Consider the following 17,503-nt stretch of genomic DNA (forward strand, 5'->3'; position numbering starts at 1 on the left):
TAAGTACGGCCCGGCCCGCCTACGATAAGTGCAGGCCGGGAAAGTTCGGTGATTTAAGCACATACTTACGATGTCTTTAGGCGTATGATAGAGGATAGAGCACAAATGTGGTGTCAGTTGAGTGTGAAGTGCATATTCCTTACAATAGAAAAACATAATCACTGCAGCCAAAAACATAAGGTCAATGCTTTAAGAGAGATTCCAAGTACTAATCTAATCAGAGCAAGATGGACCTGGACGCAACTCTTTGCGAGTTTCGCAAAGGAAGCAAAGCATGATTGGGTGAGGTAGTGTGATAGGCCCTGATACTCTCCTCGTTTCACACAGCAAGATCCTTTCAAGTCTGGAGTGCCCCAGCTTCCAACTGCCCGTGCACGCTGCATCAGATTCATTGGGCCACCAACAAGCTTAACCTAATTGTGCCACCAGATCCAGATTCAGATTCAGATTCAGGAACGCGACGGGTACCAAACTTATGATTCGTATGTCGTAGCCAGTAGTACATAAAGGCACGTATCACTGAAAATTAACGTCGTATGGATGATGAAACGGCGGAGACCCACGAGGGACCCTTACTAGGCGTACTACCTACTGCCGGCGCCGGAGAAGATAAGCTCCAGAGGAAGGCGAGGGAGGGAGGAGCGCCGGCTGGCTTGAGAGTCAGGCCGCATGGCATTGCGAGCGTGGGCTGATGGGCTGAGAGCCGCACACTGGCCGCCTCTTCTACCTTGGAAGGCCGTATTCATGTAGCCATTTTAAAACCACTACTGAAAAAAGTCATTGTTATCTTTTTTTTTTACTGTAGGTTCAGTAATAGCCGGTAGTAATAAGATATCACTATTGGTTCATAAGTTAAACCGGTCGATCTAACATTAAGGCATTAAGAACCGATAGTGATAATAGCTATCACTACCAGTTCTAGTTACGAACCGATAGTGCTGTATCACTATCAGTTCGTGTTACAAAACGACAGTGATAAAAAGTATCACTATCATTTCATAAGCTCAACCGACAGTGATAGTCCTTATCACTGCTAGATTGTATTCCAAACCGGCAGTGATATTTTATCCGGTTTGGAATATGAAACGGTAGTGATATTACAGTTGGTTCGTATTCAGAACCAGCAGTGGTATCATTACCGGTTCGTATTCCAGACTGACAGTGGTTCATATTTCAAATCAACAGCGATAATTATTCTATAAATATCTAGGCCATCCGCTCCCCATCTCACTCCCCTCCAGAATATCGACCTTAATGGGTACTAGCGGTCGAAGTGTTGCGATGGTCATTATCACCACTTCGATCATTGCTACTCCTCAGGCCTGTCCTCTCTCATTGCCCACCTTGCCACCGTCCCTGTCATGCCGTGTCGCTCCTTAGCTCCCTATCTCACTCCCCTCAGGCCCATCGTTGACCTTGTTGTCGTCCCCGCCACGCTGCTCCGCCATGTCGTGCCTCTCCCCATTTCAATCCCCTTGGGCTGTCGCCGACCTCACCGATGTCCCCACCGCATCGTGATGCTCCCCGTCTCACTCCACTCAGGCCCGTTGCCGACCTTGCTGCCATCCCCTCGCTGATCATGGCGGCGCCATCCTGCCGTGCCATGATGCTCCCCATCTCACTCCCCTCGGGTCTGTCGCCGACCTCACTGTCGTCCCCCTGGCCAACCGCGACTGTGCCACCCCACTCCCCATCTCACTCCCATCGAGCCCGTCGCCGACCTCGCCGCCGTCCCCGCTGTGTTGCCCCGCTCCCCATCTCCCCCATATCCATCCCCTCGGGCCCGTTGCCGACCTCGCTGACATCCCCGTCGCAAACCGTGGCCACGCTGCCCCGCTCCCCATCTCCCCATCTCAAGATTGTGGTAATAAGATGATCTAAATGAGTAGCAAAAAACACATTCGCTTCAAAATGATCGTGTTTTCGTCATTCATTTAAATTTACTATTGTCATTGAGATTTCAAACTATGTTTTCGCTATTTATTTAGATTTTAAAGACTACCACAAATATTTCAGCAGGGGGTCTCTGTGTCAAGTTTGAGATCAAACTTGAGATCGATCTCTATGCTGAAGAGTTACTGGTAGAATATTTTTATATATATAGATAGATTATTATTGCAGGTTCAAAGTTTGAACCAACAGTGATAGTTAGATTATCACTGTCGGTTCCAGAGCCGATAATAATAATCTATGATTATCATTGCCGCTATGATAGTTTGTAACTGATGGTGATAATCTGTTATATAGTAGTGAACGATCTTTAATAGTCAGCTGTTGGCTCTCAGATGGAGGTCGGTTCTCAGATGTTGGCTCAGTCATGGCATTGGAGACGATGTGCGGTACTGTACTGCAGCTGAAGAAGGTGAACCTGAATTATTTAAAGGGCAAGAACTTGATGGCACACTAGTGGTCTCAGGGGCCGGCCACTCTTGAGACGGACTGGGTGTCGCCATGGTATGGATCCATACGTGTGCTATATGTGGTCAAATCAATCGAAAGATCAAAGACATGCAAACCGATCGTTTCCATTCGGAAAAATAATATAATGTAGCTTTAATGTTTTTCTTCTCAATTGTTCGTGGGGCTTCGTTCTAGCATCTCAACGTCTCAACCACCGCATCAACTTGCAGCTCAATTACAGGGTCTGTCCAGGACTAGTGCATCTTAATTTGTTGGAGGAGAGATGAGAAAGAAAAAGAAATGCTAAAGGTCATACGAGTGACGATAGCAGCAGCTGAAAATCGTCGCAGGGTACGGTTGGCCGCCGCTGTTGTGGTCATAAGCATGTCGTGATGGCATGAACCAGGCTCTGCTATGGATTGGTTGGTTCCCAACATTTGTTAAGATGCAACTTAACTGGAGGGCATCATCCCCTACATATTATATTTATAAGTAAAAAGAGAGTTTGAAGATCCGGGAAGCAGTTTACGTCGTCTCTAGCTTGAATCTGATCAACCGTGGACTGGAGAAGGCGCAAGGGCCTCTGAATTCTTCCCGCCGCAGTTGACCTTGTAGGCGCAGTTGGTGATATATGAAAACCCTATATATTTTCCCCAGAAGAATAAGTCGTGGGCGGCCATATGGATAGCATTCTGTCTCGTAACATTAATTGCTACGGAGTGAGGTGTTACGGATCGACTTGCGCCATACAACAGATGAGATAAAATCTACAGGACGACCAGATAAGTGGATGATTTTGCAAGTAGACTCGCGAAGCGCAGGGACGGGACGGCTTGACAGACCCAATTGCAACGTATGGCGATGGGACAAGCCGGGCGACCGAGGAAGGTAGGTGCGGTGGCGTTCCAAGAATGGGGCAGACACGCAGAGCTTTAAGAGCAAGTTAGGTTCATCCGATTGCCAGGAGGAGGTGGAGATGGCTGTTGTTGAGCCAGAACTTGAGAAACGGTCTGCAGCAAGCTTTGAGCACCATGGATCAGATCATTCCTGCTCATCTCCTTCAGCAAATTTGCCCAAAAATGTAGCAAAGAACATGCATGAAAGACAATATCACAAGGATGCCGAATCAACTTCTTCTCAAAAGCAAGCTCTGTTAGGAGCTTTCCAAATCACCTAGCAAATTGCAGCGAGATCAATAGTGAAAAAAGCTTTGCCCTCCTTCAAATGACCTCCAATCCACTCAAAGTATTGTGGAATAGAATTTGGGATAGTTATCGCCCCAATCCACACAGCCACAAAACCCCAAACAACTTTGGCAACAGGACAAAGAAAAAATAAATGGCTACAACTCTCAGGTTGTGTACAGAAAAAACATGACCTATCACTAACCCATCTTCTTTTGAGCATATTGTCCTTAGTAAAAAGGGCATCATGTTCTAAGAGCCAGAGAAAGATCTTAATCTTTAGAGGTACCTTAGCTTTTCAAATATGACTAAAAGGGTGGTTGGAAGAATCTCTCATCAACCAATCATACAAAGACTTCACAGTAAAAGAACCTTTTGAATGTAACGCCCAGGTAACTCTGTCCTTATGACCAGAAAAAGAAACTTTCAACAACTCATTTCTAAGACCCTCCCATTGGTCATGTAGGCCCCTAGGGAGCCATCTTCTGAAGGGCACATTCCACAAATTCATGTAAACATCATGGACAATAACATTTTTATTCACACAGATACAAAATAGAGTAGGAAATAGCATAGAAAGAGGTTTGTTATTAAACAAGAATCCTCCCAAAACCTAGTGTGTTTTCCATCACCCACTAGCATTTTTCTACCCTGCAGGTAAATGGTTCTGACCTTTAAAAGATCAGCCCAGTAGAGAGAATCAGAGGTTTTACGCTGCACCAAGGTTATTGGAGTATCTCTAATGTATTTCCTCTTAACAATTTCCTACCACATACCATCTCCTTGCTCAAGGCGCCATCACCATTTACATATAAGAGCACAATTTCATTTTTCTAATAACCTTGATACCAAGGCCACCTTTTTTCTTAGGTCTAAAATTTTTGTCCTAAGCAACTAAGTGATATTTCTTTTTAGTGCCCCCTCCTTGCTAAAAGAATTTTCTTCTAACCAAATCTATTCTCTGAAGCACAGTTTTGGGCATTAAGTAAATAGACATATGGTAAGTAGGGATGTTAGAGAGACACTACTCTATGGTTTTTATATATAGAATAACAAATATTGATATTTATATCTATCTATATATCTATTCGATATGTCTATATGTGACTAATTAATGAGCATGTTAGAATTGGTTGCTACTCTATGGTTTATAAATATTGAATACAAAATATTTATATCTATATCTATCTACATATCTATTTGATTGGTCTATATGTGACTAATTAATGAGCGTGTGGGTATTGGCTACTACTCTATGGTTTATATGTATAAAACAAATATATATATATCTATTCGATTCGTCTATATGTGACTAATTAATGAGCGTGTGAGTATTAATGAGCTGCTACTCTAGGGTTTATAAAAATAGAATAACAAATTCTATATCTATATCTATCTATCAATATATATATTCGATTGGTCTACATGTGACAAATTAATGATCACACACTCATTAATTAGTCATAGACTAATGAGTATTGGCTGCTACTCTATGGTTTATAAAAATAGAATAACAAATATTTATGTCTATATCTATGTGATTTATCTATATGTGACTAATTAATGAACGTGAGTATTGGCTGCTACTCTATGGTATATAAAAATAGAATACCAAATACTTATATCTATCTATCTAAAACAGGGAGGTTTACGGCTAAATCCATGTACTCACATCTTTGTAGACATGAGTATGGCTTGACTTATAATGTAATCTGGAAAGCTAAATTGCCTCTAAAAATTAAAATTTCCATGTGGCTTATTTACCAGGGTGCTATTCTCACTAAGGATAATCTCTTGAGAAAAAAATGGAGGGTGACTCAAAATGTGCTTTTTGTAGTGAAAATGAAAATATACAGCATCTATTCTTTGTGTGCACTCTTGCCAAATATGTGTGGAGCTTAGTGGGATATGTTATTGGGGCAGACTGTAGAGCAGAATATCAATCGACCAATATTTTGTTTGGGTTCAACATTTTTTGCCGCACAGTAAAGGATTCTATATGATTGCTTTGGTTGCGATACGTGGGGCTCTATGGAGATTGAGAATCGGATGTGTTTTGATTAAAAAAAAATTAGGGCTCTTTGTCTGCGATATGTGGGGCTCTTTGGAGATGCTCGAAGTACTGATGACCAACAGTGAATCATCAAGGAGGATGAAGCTGAAGACAGTAGTTCTGGGAGTTGGCTTGTGTGCTAGCAAAATGGATGAGTTTTTCCTCTTTTGTTGGGTTTTTAGAATGTTAGAAAGTAGTCAAGTGTAAGGATGGTAGTGGGTTGGATCAGGTCGAGACCCCGCAGGTTTCATACCCGACAGGGATGGAGAGCGAGCGAGCTAGGGCTTTGTTGTTTGGGACATTGCGCGATGCTGGGCTGAGCAGAGTTGGGCTGAGCAGAGTTGGGCCTCGGGGCTTGGCAATGGCTTCCTGCTGAATTTATCCATGCTTTGATCTGAAGATCACAAGAGGCGCATGTCATCCGGTCGATGTCGAATGAAAACATGTATAATATATGTATATGCAGGTAAGATTTGTCCTTTTTCTGTTTTTAAAGAATGAAAGCCGAGCATGATTGAAACGGCACACATATCAGAATGAACACACTCTATTTCTTCAAGAACATACAGGTGATCGATTCGTTAGCTACCGCTGATGCGTGCAGGGATGACAGAAGATGCGAGAAGAAGCAGGGAAAGCAGCAAGAGTCCTTGGCTGCTGCGCTTCACGAACGTCGCCATCCTGACTGAACGAGTGTGTGGGTATCAACTGCTTGCTCCATGGATGATGCATACATATAGCACGAATATGTATGAGCATGGAAGATTAATGCTTGCCTGGGTGGTGGCTTAATCTTACGTTCAGTTTTAATAACACAGCTGGTTCATCCAAATGTCTAGTTTTAATCACGCTTCCAAATGGTTGATTACAATGCATGACTCCTCTTCAATGCCACAGAAAAGCATTAGCTGGTTGTTTATTGTGCACATAATCTCTTCCGTTTTTATAATATATAATTTTTCATGTTTTCAAATTCGGTGGAATTGTTGTGGCAAACAATTGTAACTAAGAAATATCTCCATAATAGAACTATTTCAGAAGTCAAGCATAGGGCTGATGACTCACCCTATTGATTTGATCTTCTAAAAGTTAAAGACATTCATATGAAGGGGAGACAGTTACTGTCACTTGTATGATATCAGTCATGATAAATTGATTACCGCGAGACAATGTATAGATAAAACTTGTTGTCTATCCTTTAGAAGATGGTTTGATTTTGAACAAAAAACACAGTGGGAGGATATTGTTTAGAAGATGTCTGGTATTCATCTATCTGAATCTGCTGACATGGTGAGCGAGATGGAAATTTGATAAACATGGATATTTTAGTGTCAAATCATTGTACACATGGCTAAGACCACGGCCAACGTTTCTCTTCGGGGACGAAAATCCCGTCGTGAAGGGATTTTCATTTCCTTCAGCGCTCCAACGGTTTCTCTTCACAGTTCCCGTCACGAAGGGATTCCCAAGACCATTCCCTTCATGACGGGATTATCTCTCCTTTCCCTTCGTGATTCCCCTCGAAGGGAAGCGAGGGAAGCTGTAGGAGATGAGAGAAAATAAAGGGAATGAAAACGAGAAAGGGAATCGGAAAGGGGACGAAATAAAGGGAATATAGTTGGAGATGATCTAATAAGTGATACTCGACATTTTCACAGCCAAGCTTCCTCCTAAAATTTAAATTTTTATGTGGCTGCTTGAACAAGGTGATCTGAACACAGAAAGAGACCGTTTCTCATTTTATTCTTCTTATGCCTTGTTGCAAAAGTTGTATGGGGTTATATTGCCATTTGCATAGGAGCTGATTGCATTCCTAATTCTGTCCAACAATACTATGTCTGGATCAAGAATTTTCTACCTAATGGCAATCACGTTCATGTTATTGGTCTTGCCGCCATGACATCTGTATCTGTTGGGCGATGTGGAGAAGGCTTAGCCTCTCGGTCAGTCCTTCCAGCCGCAGTTCACCTTACACGGGCAATTCCGGACGCACTGCAGCAACGACGGCCAACACAAGCTATCCTTCTTGCAGCAGAATAATCTTACTAGATGAAAACCATTTTGTCAGCAGTTCGGCACAATGATACTCCTCTTTTAGAAAAGCCCACATCACACATACATTCCTTGTCCTTTTTTTAGTTTCTCAATCACGGAACGAGACTACAATAGACCTGCCGTTGTTGGACTCTTCCTCCTTTTCCCCATAAAGTAAGGCCGCCTCTCCTACTCGTAGCCATGGCAGGGGCTCGATTTAGACAAGGAGAGTGATGCAAACAGGGATTTCAATTTCGTTTTACAATTTTTTTTCACCGGTAAAAAGACTGAAATTCGCAAAATTTTGGTCATTTTTCGTCCTCTATTTTATAGGTCTCATATGTTAGTAAAAGAAAAAATCTGAAATAAGATATTTTATTCTCCACCAAAATTATCAAAATTGGTAAAACTTCAGCAAAATTTTACTCCCTGCATGCAAGCTGCATGTAGGCGCCAGAGGTGCTGGCACAATGGGTAACAGAAAATGGAGGCATTGTCAAAGTCAGACTAGCAGTACACCTAGACCATAGGTTAAATTGTCCATCGGAAACTATTTCCTTTATTAAAAAAAGTTAAATTATCCACTTTATCTCTCCTAAACATTTGTATGAAACTTCCTTTATAGAAATACAATACATTCATGTCGTATTCTCATTCCTCAGGGTTCTCAATCCAAGACTGCAACGTGACAGCCCGCGAGGATCTCCACAGCACGGAAACCTAGCCGGACTGGCTATGGAAGAAGCACTCACATGTCGTGTTCCTGCAGAGCTTCCTCGACGGGATCGTGCACCCAGAGGGCGGTACCATGGGACCAGAGTTTCACCGTCTTTGAAATTACAGGCGCCATCTTTCTACGACGACTACATGAACCGTGGCCTGGGGCAAACATGGGGTGTGCAAGCAAGGTAGCCTGACTTCAGCCATGCCACTCAAGCAAGCAAGCAAGTACATGATGGAGCGCAGGGGTGAAGTCGGACTAAAATGAGGGGTGTACGTACGGTTACTGTTCAAAAATTTAGTATTCATCATAGCTATATTTAGTAGCAATTTTGGATGGGAGGGGGTGCCTGTGCACCCACCTCCTACAACGTGGCTACGCCACTGGTGGAGCGGTTCATCAATATGGTACCGATCAAGGTGGATCCAGGGGCCTAGGTCTAGCCCCCTACCGCTTTGTAGTTAGTAGAAGCCCAGCTAAGCCTCTTAATATATTTGTTTTATCATGGATGAGGGAGAAGAAGAAGAGGAAGAAGAGAAAGCGGAAGAAGAAGAGAGAGAGGGGATGAGCCTCCAATATATTCCTTTACATCCACTACCGGTACCGATCTGAATGACATGTTCCTCATTCCTTCATGGGTGGGTGGGTGTGATGGTTCTGAATGAAATGTGCCATGCAACCCTTTTCGGTTCCACCCACACGTATTCATGTTTACGCATATCACATAATTGAATTTTCAAATCTTAGTTGCAAATCTTAGCGGTTCAAGGGAGCTACGCCCTAGATTCATGGTGTCAAGCCCTATCAAAAAAAATTCCAATTTAAGTGCTCTCCAACTTAACCGTAATAAGAGTATCTCTAAGAGACACCTATTTTATTTCCTATAGTTAAATTTAGAGGTTTTAACTAAAAACATCTTCTAACGGCTCCTAAATAGGATCCTATTTTTATCAATCCCCTAAACACCCCCCATCCTAACTAGAAATAGGGAACCCTCTCAGACTCCCAATCATACTGGGCCCACGCTCCCATCGCCCACGCCTCTTGCTCCTCCCGCACCTCCTGCTCCCACCCATCCGATGGCGTCCTCTGCCTCGCTTGGCGTCCTCAACAGCGGTGTCTTCTTGGCCCAGGCACGGTCCTGCCTCTCCATGACGCTGCAGAAGCTGCTCAACAACTTGGTCCCACTCAAGAAGCTCAAGAGGCAGCGGCAGTCCCGGTTTCGCGCCGAGATTCCCGTCGTCGATGACTCGCTGGGCTCCCTCACGCGCCTCACATTCGACGTGTTCTCGGGCGCCACAGGGGTAAAGAGGAAGGGCGCGCCGACAAGGCTGATGCTCGTCTAGCCCTTTGCCGAGGGGCTGGTAGTCGCTCTGCGGGGGGAGAAGGTGAAAGCCGTCGCTGCTACGCTGGACCTAAGGCCGGTGGTCATGTTCAACACGGCGTGGAGCTTCGATAAGGAGGAGGGATAGGGGTTCGACGCTGGCGCGAGAGGCTTCATGGGATCCTTCAACGTGGTGTACTCTTTCATGGGGCTGTAGGTGTTGGGTTTGCTACGTAAGAAGCAGGGCGTGCTGCTCTGGTGCGTCGAGGGTGGGAGGTTTGGCAGGGAGAGCCAGGTGCTCACGGTGGAGGACAACGTCCCAACGAAGCAGGGGGAGTTCAAGGTCGTATTGCAGCTGAAGCGGTGGCCGATGATCAGTGAGATGGGGACCATGTTATACAACCTCATGGCTAGAGAAAAGACGAAGCAGTGATTCCTAGCTCCGACCAGACGGACAAACGGACGTCTTGCTATGTTTGCTCGTGAAGAGTAAAGAGAGATGACAGGTGGGATCCATCCGTCGGTGACACAGTAGAGGACATATAGGGAATGAGGTATTGTAAGTTTATTGGAGATGAAAGAGATTTAAGAAGAAAATATTATTAGAAAAACTCTCTATACGAGGATATAGAGAGTGAGTTTTAGAGAATCTCTTGGAGATGCTCTAAGCTTCTGTTAGGATTGATCTTGACGGTAATCTTTGGGCACAAGAAAGTAGTGACATTTAGTCATTACAATAATCTTGAAATTTCTGGTTACTTGCCAAGTTTCTCGATTGGTAGTCAATTTGGAGAATCTGGATGTTGGTGGAAATCATTTCTTTGGTACCCAGTTGCCAATCTCATCTCTTGGAAGAAGCTGGGCATTGGGGCAAGCAGCTTTTCTAGAGAGGTTTCATCAATTTGTGATCCCAAATCCTTAAGTGGATTAAATATTTCTGGAATTGGAATAGTATGGTTCAGACCATCATGGATTGGAAACATAGCATCTCCAACAACTCTCCGATTCTATTTCTAGATAATAGAACAAAAAACATTCTGCCCTCTGCATCCAAGGATGCACACAGCAGCAACTCTCCGATTCTATGGTCGTGCCTTGTTGGGATTGATACATCTTAATTTCCTTTTCATTTACTGCTGAATGCCCTTATGAAGTATAAGTGTTCTAAATATTTTTCATTTTGAGTTTAATGTTGTAAATCTCTATTATATAAAACACGAGTTATTTCTTCATCATATCTTTCCCTACTCTCTTTCTATCTAAAATTCAAATAATTTATCTACTTTTACTATCCACCCTCGTCCTTCAACTCTATATTTCCTTACCGGCTATGTATATAGGATATATTTTACTAATGAAAATAAATAAAAAATTAGGAGAAAAATTAGCAGATAATCTTTTCTTCTTTTTATATCATATTCGAAATTAAACTATGGTATCGCTCTCGATATATTTATTCGACGATGTTTCTATAACACATCTATATTTTTATATTTTTATTGTAAACTTAGGATCACTTAGCTAGTATTTACTGGTTGGTGCCTTATTGTACACACGTGCACACTAGTGCAGCAGAAGCACTCTTGCCAATCCATTGCCATGCTAGAGAGAAGGGAGCAATCGATCAATCAGTCAGCGGTGGCGACCGCAGCGGCACGGCCGTGGCCTTGAGCGGACGCTTCATGACGACGGTGAACTCGAGCTTCTCGGTGAGGTCCACCTCCTCGCCGTCGGCCTCGCGCCACTCGAACTCCCTCACGAGGTTGGCCACGAAGTACTCGAGGTGCAGCAGCGCCAGCGCCATGCCGGGGCAGATCCTCCGCCCGGCGCCGAACGGCATCATCTTGATCTCCTTGCTGCCGGTCAGGTCGACGTCCTCCCCCTCGCCGCCGGGCAGGAACCGCTCCGGCCGGAACTCCGAAGGCTCGTCCCACACCTCCTTGTCCAGCCCGATGTCGGCCACCGCGAAGTTCACCGGCGCGCCGGCCGGGACGCGGTACCCGTCCAGCGCCGTGTCCTCGGACACGGCGTGCGGGAGAACGTAGTGGCCCGGCGGGTGGCGCCGGAGCCCCTCCAGCACCACGGCCTTGAGGTACGGCATCCCCTGAAGTTCCTCCTCCCGCACCTCGCCGTCGACGCCGGCGACCTCCTCCCGCAGCCTGTCCTGCATCGCCGGGTTCTTAACCAGGTTCGCCAGTATCCACTGCAGCGCGGTCGCCGTGGTGTCGGTGCCGGCGCTCAGGAACTCGGAGCAGAGGCTGACGATCTCGCCATCGGTGAGCACCCTCCCGCCGTCCTCCGGGATGGTCAGCTTCACCAAAGAGTCCACGTAGCAGTCCCCGCCGGCCCCGGCCTCCCTCCTGGCGCGTATCAGCGGGACGAAGAGCTCCTCCTGCCTCCGCCGAAGGGAGACGAGCTTCTCCCACCGGCGGCGGAACACAATCTTGGTGATCGACGGGAGGAAGGAAAAGACCTGGAAGCTGAGGAAATTGCCAAGGAGCTCCCGCTGCGTGGCTTCGATGGCTCTGACGCGCGCATCGCCGAGGCGGTCGCCGAAGCACATGTACACGAGGAGGCAGAACATGGCGTACTGGAACGGCTCCATGACGGCGACGGGCGCGTTCCCGCCGGCGGAGCGGAGGCAGGAGAAGAGGGCGTCGAGCACCCAGCGGCGCGCGGGCGAGAAGGCGCGGAGGCGCGCCGGGTTGAGCACGCCCGCCGCGAGGTTCCGCCGCAGCGCGCGCCACGTTGCGCCGTAGGGGGAGGAGCTGACGTTGCGGCTGCCGCTGGTGAGCACGGCGCCCGAGGCGGTGGCGGGCGGGCGGGAGGCGAAGGCGGCGCCGCGCTGCACGAGGGCGCGGTGCGCCGGCCCCCGGGCCGCGACGAAGATGTTGGGCCGCGCGGTCCCCAGCGGCGCAAACGTGAAGACCGGCCCGTACTCCCGCGCAAGGCGCCGGAGCAGGGGCTCCAGGTCGAAGTCGCGGCGGGCCAGGAAGAGCAGCGGACCAAGCACCGGCACCGGCGCCGGGCCCGGCGGCAGGCTGCTGCCGTGGGCATGGGCCGGGCTCCGGGTCCGGGCCCGCAGCACCAGCGAGCAGAGGAGGCAGAGCAGGGTGGTGAGCGAGTAGAAGAGCCAGTCCTCCATGGCTGGCCGGGGCTGCTCGTGCTCGCCGGAGATTATTTATACGGCCGGAAAATATTTGGGTGCCGGTGGGAAGTGGGTGGCTGAGACTGAATGTAATCTGCTCGCGGAGGCGGCCGGTGGTGTGTGTCGAATTCATGGCCTTAACCGATCAGCAGTAGCAAGAAAGTCACTCGGTTGGAAAAGGACCATGGCATGCACATTTTTTTTCTGTGTTCACCTTAATTTCAAGGAAAATATTTTTTCTTGAATAAATCCAAGAGAAATCAAAGATTACGGGCACGTTTGGATTGCTATCGATAGACCCTGCCAATTTTTTTTTGGTTGATTGCGATGTAGGCGTGCGTTTGCCTAGTAGGCAGACGGCTTCGAGGCCCATCGGAGGAGCGTAGGCAGACGGCGGGGCCACCGATCTTCTTGCCGCGGCGCAAGGCGGTGTGCACGGATGTCGAGGACGCGAGGCGGCGGCGGCGGCAACCGGCGTGAGCCCCCACCCCTCAAGGAAGTAGGGAGTCGGGTTCCCAACACAAACATGCTCAAGGAGTTGCATTTGCCTCTATTTACTGACTACCAGTACAGGTGTAATCGTGTAAGTAAAAATGTCAGACTGTTCCATAGTACACCGATGATCTCTCGGTTTTATCTATCAATAGAACAGTGGCAAAAAGAACCTCACAAGTTACAGTATTACCACATCCGAGACATCTACACTCATCAAAGCTCTGTTTCATGAACAGATACCATGTTCTGTTTTTGAGTTGGAAATGTACCAAATCCGCGATATAGGAGATGTTCTGTTATGCTCTAACAGAGGCACAGAGGTGACAGCAGTTATAACACATTCAGTCTTTATTATCTTCAGCTTCTTCAGACTCTCTAAGCCACTCCTGCAGTTTGAGTTCTTGTTGTTCTTTCAACTTCTTATAAATCTCCACCGGTTCGGAGATATCAGTAGCAGGCAAGCTCTGGTTCATAGCAGTTGTACCATCTGCCAATTGACTTGAAACGGGGAGCTCATCCCTTTCTGTATCTAGCGTTGATGCATCTTGTCCACCAGCTTGTGATGATTCTGGGCAGATGATGCTGAATTCTCGCTACTGTCATCTTTTGTTGTAAAATTGGGCTGTGGCCATCTGAGACTGGATGCCTTTTGCTTGGCAGGGTTGAACATGGAAGAAAGGTAGTTCCGCCTGCTTCCTCCATTAGTTGCGCCCAATTCGTCTCATGTTCCCGAGCTTTTCCCCAACTGGAACCCCCAACTGGGGTTCTGGATCAACCTGAGTGCAAGGACTCACTTCTTAAAACCAACAACAGAAGATTATGTTCAGCACAGAATAATATGGTACAGTAAGGAACTAAGGATTGGTCTATCAGGAGTTCTATGATTGTTCATTGGTACCACGAAGCAAGGTTTGAGTTTCATACCTAACTGGAGAGCTTAAGTAAAAACACAGTAATATTAATCAACTCCAGGCTATATATATAACATATCAAGTTGGATTTCCTTAAATGAATAAGGAAACAAAGCCAGACTTCAGTAACTACAAAAGTAATATGAGTGATTTTTTTTTAATATATTAGGGAACTCCGTATCAGACAAAAGCAAAGCATGCCTTTAAAAATACAATGCAAGAGAAAATAAAAGAAAGTTCACAAGATTGATATAGATGTACCCTCTCTTTGGTTGGGCCTTTGACATTATTTGCAGAGATTTATGGATGTCCTTGATCATATCATCAGCAAGTGGAAGTCCAACGTCAGCCATGGATCTCACAGCACAGATAGAATCCTCCATGTCTTCAGTATGCAGTGTTACCTCATGAGTCTTTTCTACGACCTTATCCTGATGAAAGAAAAAAGGTCACGTTAGGAATCCGGCAAGGTAGTATCATCAAACACCTCAGCTTGGTTTGTAGTGCCCACGACTAACAAGAACAGATCACATTCATCAGACAGTTCAGAAAATTAGCAGTAGCAAATATTACTTCGTTCTTCCACAAATGTACATTAGATAGTGGGTCATTCATTCAGATAATACTAGCCTTGCACACACAAAAAAATGGCATCAACGTTGTTCCATCCTCAATCCATTAAAAGCAGTAGTTACTACCACACTAGACCCTACATCAGCTAGAAGCTGGTAATCAGGTTGACAGATAACAAGAAATTTGATTAGATCAAGCACTGGAGTGGAGAAACCGTTTCCACGTTATCATCACGGTAGTCGGCAGGTATATACATCATCTCAATTCCACATGCAACAAACCGCTAAATAGGTACACCTAAACTAATTACTATACTCGCTATTTTGCCAGTAACGCAGCATATAAATCAAAGCCCAATCTTGTTGAACTTTTCTCTTAGTAAAGCTCAAATCTTAGATTTCATCCATCGCTTAGGACTAAATTCTAAACCCCAACGCACCATATGACATGAATAAAGGCATCATTGTTAGAGAAAAGTGAGGAGGTAGAGAGGCGAGGCCGTGGACCTTGACGTCGAGGAGGATGGGCATGGAGGCCCGGGCGTGCTGCTGGACGAAGTAGAGCCCGACGGAGGGCTCGTTGGCGACGTACTTGATCATCTCGCCCACGTCGTCCTTCACTGCTCAGCTCAGCCCCCAGAAACAAGCAACGCACGCGGGTAAGCAAGGTGCTCGACGGATTTCCCAAGTGGAGCAAGAACGCGAACGGGGCCCATGGGAGCGATGGTTACCGCGGAGGAAGCCGTCGGCTGGGGAGAGGGGCAACGAAGACGCGGCGGCTGCGGAGGAGGAGGAGGGGCTGTGCATGTCAGCGTCCGCCGCGGAGCCCGGCGGGAGACCATCACGGGGTCCCCGGCGGAGCTCAGATTAGCCGCCGGTCCGCTGGGACTACCTTCTCACTGTATTGCAGAAATTAGGCTTCCTACTCAAGTGGAGGGACTGGATTTCCGCTCTCGACCTCGACATCGTGCGTCCTCACGAACGGCATCCCATCCACGTCAATTCACCACGGCCGCGGCCTCAGACAGGGAGACCCGCTCTTCCCCCTCCTTTTCATCTTGGCCATTGACCCCCTAACGATATCTTGCGCAAAACGACGGAGGCTAGTCTCCTTTCTCCTCTGAGAGGGAGATCTATCAGACTGCGTACTTTGTTTTATGCTGATGATGCAACAATTTTCATCTCATCGACTCGTGAGGATGTAGACTCCCTGTCGCGAATCCTACTTTGCTTCGGAGATGCTGCCGGTCTGCGGACAAACCTCGAAAAAACCATTGTTGCACCTATTAGGTGCGAGGGCGTCGACCTTGACTATGTCCTTGGAAATTTGCCGGTTGTTCGGTCGCACTTTCCGATCAAATATCTCGGTCTACTTCTCTCAGTCCGACGGCTGTGCAGTATTCACTTTCAGCCTCTGGTGGACAAAGCTGTCGGGAAAATGTTTGCTTGGAGAGGAAAGAACATGACGACGGCAGGTCGCCTAACATTAGTCAAGTCAGTCCTCTCCTCCCAACCTATCTACTTCCTCACCGCCTTGAAGGTGCCAAAGGGGACATTAGAACTTATTGACAAAAAGAGGAAGCAATTCTTGTGGGCCGGACGTGAGACCATCACGGGGGCAAGTGCAAGGTAAACTGGAACCGATGCTCGCAACCCATGAGAACAGGAGGATTTGGAATCTTGGATCTGACCGATTTCGTAAGGGCCCTTTGGCTTCGATGGCTTTGGTAGGAACGGATGGCAAGCCATAAACCCTGGGTTGGAATGGCGATCCCGTGCGATCGGCTTGATCGTCTCCTTTTTGCTATGGCGACCACCATAACCCTCAGAGATGGATCCAAAACTTCCTTCTAACAGGATGCTTGGCTTAGCGGTCAAATGCCTATGGACATCGCGCCTGATGTCTTCAGCATCTACAGGGATAATCACAAATTTGTTCACGATGCCCTAGCAGAGCAATCCTAGTTCCGCGACATCCCGTTTCATCATCTAAGCCTCCAAGCTCTCCAGCAGCTAGTTCGTTTATGGGTGCAGGTGAACGCTACCCAGCTACGGGCGAACTGCCCAGATGTCATTATTTGGAACCACACAGCTTGGGCCCCCCTAAATGCAAGTTCTTCGCCTAGCTTGCCCTGCAAGATCGCCTTTGGACCTCTGACAGACTAGCTAGACGGCAATGGGAGAATAATGTCTTCTGTCCCCTGTGCTGGCACACTCATGAGACAGCTCCACATTTTCGCAGAGTGTAGATTCAGCAGACGTATTTGGGACTCTGTTGCGCAGTGGCTTTCCTTGCCTGGTATTGCCCCGGACTCCTGGGTACCCACCGAGTCAGTTCTCGATTGGTGGTCTGCTGTTGCTGAGAGGATCGGCACTCCAAAGAAAGCGGTGAAATCGGTCATCATCCTCGTCACCTGGATCCTGTGGAATGAGCGAAACGCGAGAATTTTTAGGTACAAGGTTGCCTCTGCAATCGCAACCATCACCAAGATCCAAGAGGAGGCTAGGCTTTGGGTGTTGGGTGGTGCGAAGTTCCTTGCACCGTTGGTGCCCATGTAATTTTGTTCCTTCCGTGCTTTGCTTGTGCGGAGCTTTTTTATTCCCACCGGTCTCGGCCTTTTTTCCTCCTAATTTAATAAAATAGGCAAAGCTCCTACATGT

General features: G+C 46.9%; 1 protein-coding gene and 2 pseudogenes across 1 annotated transcript; 1 reads left to right on the plus strand and 2 right to left on the minus strand.

Annotated features, from left to right (window-relative positions):
• Window positions 1-9,471: 9,471 nt before the first annotated feature.
• On the plus strand, window positions 9,472-10,149 carry LOC133896016 (uncharacterized; annotated as a pseudogene).
• A 1,051-nt stretch (window positions 10,150-11,200) lies between these two features.
• On the minus strand, window positions 11,201-12,991 carry LOC133895388 (cytochrome P450 89A2-like). Its single transcript, XM_062335679.1, has one exon. The coding sequence runs from the start codon at window positions 12,859-12,861 to the stop codon at window positions 11,341-11,343; it is 1,521 nt and encodes a 506-aa protein (XP_062191663.1). The 5' UTR covers window positions 12,862-12,991; the 3' UTR covers window positions 11,201-11,340.
• A 477-nt stretch (window positions 12,992-13,468) lies between these two features.
• On the minus strand, window positions 13,469-16,079 carry LOC133895389 (uncharacterized; annotated as a pseudogene).
• Between the last annotated feature and the right edge of the window lie 1,424 nt (window positions 16,080-17,503).

Source organism: Phragmites australis, chromosome 16 (assembly GCF_958298935.1).
Source record: "Phragmites australis chromosome 16, lpPhrAust1.1, whole genome shotgun sequence".
NCBI lineage: Eukaryota > Viridiplantae > Streptophyta > Magnoliopsida > Poales > Poaceae > Phragmites > Phragmites australis.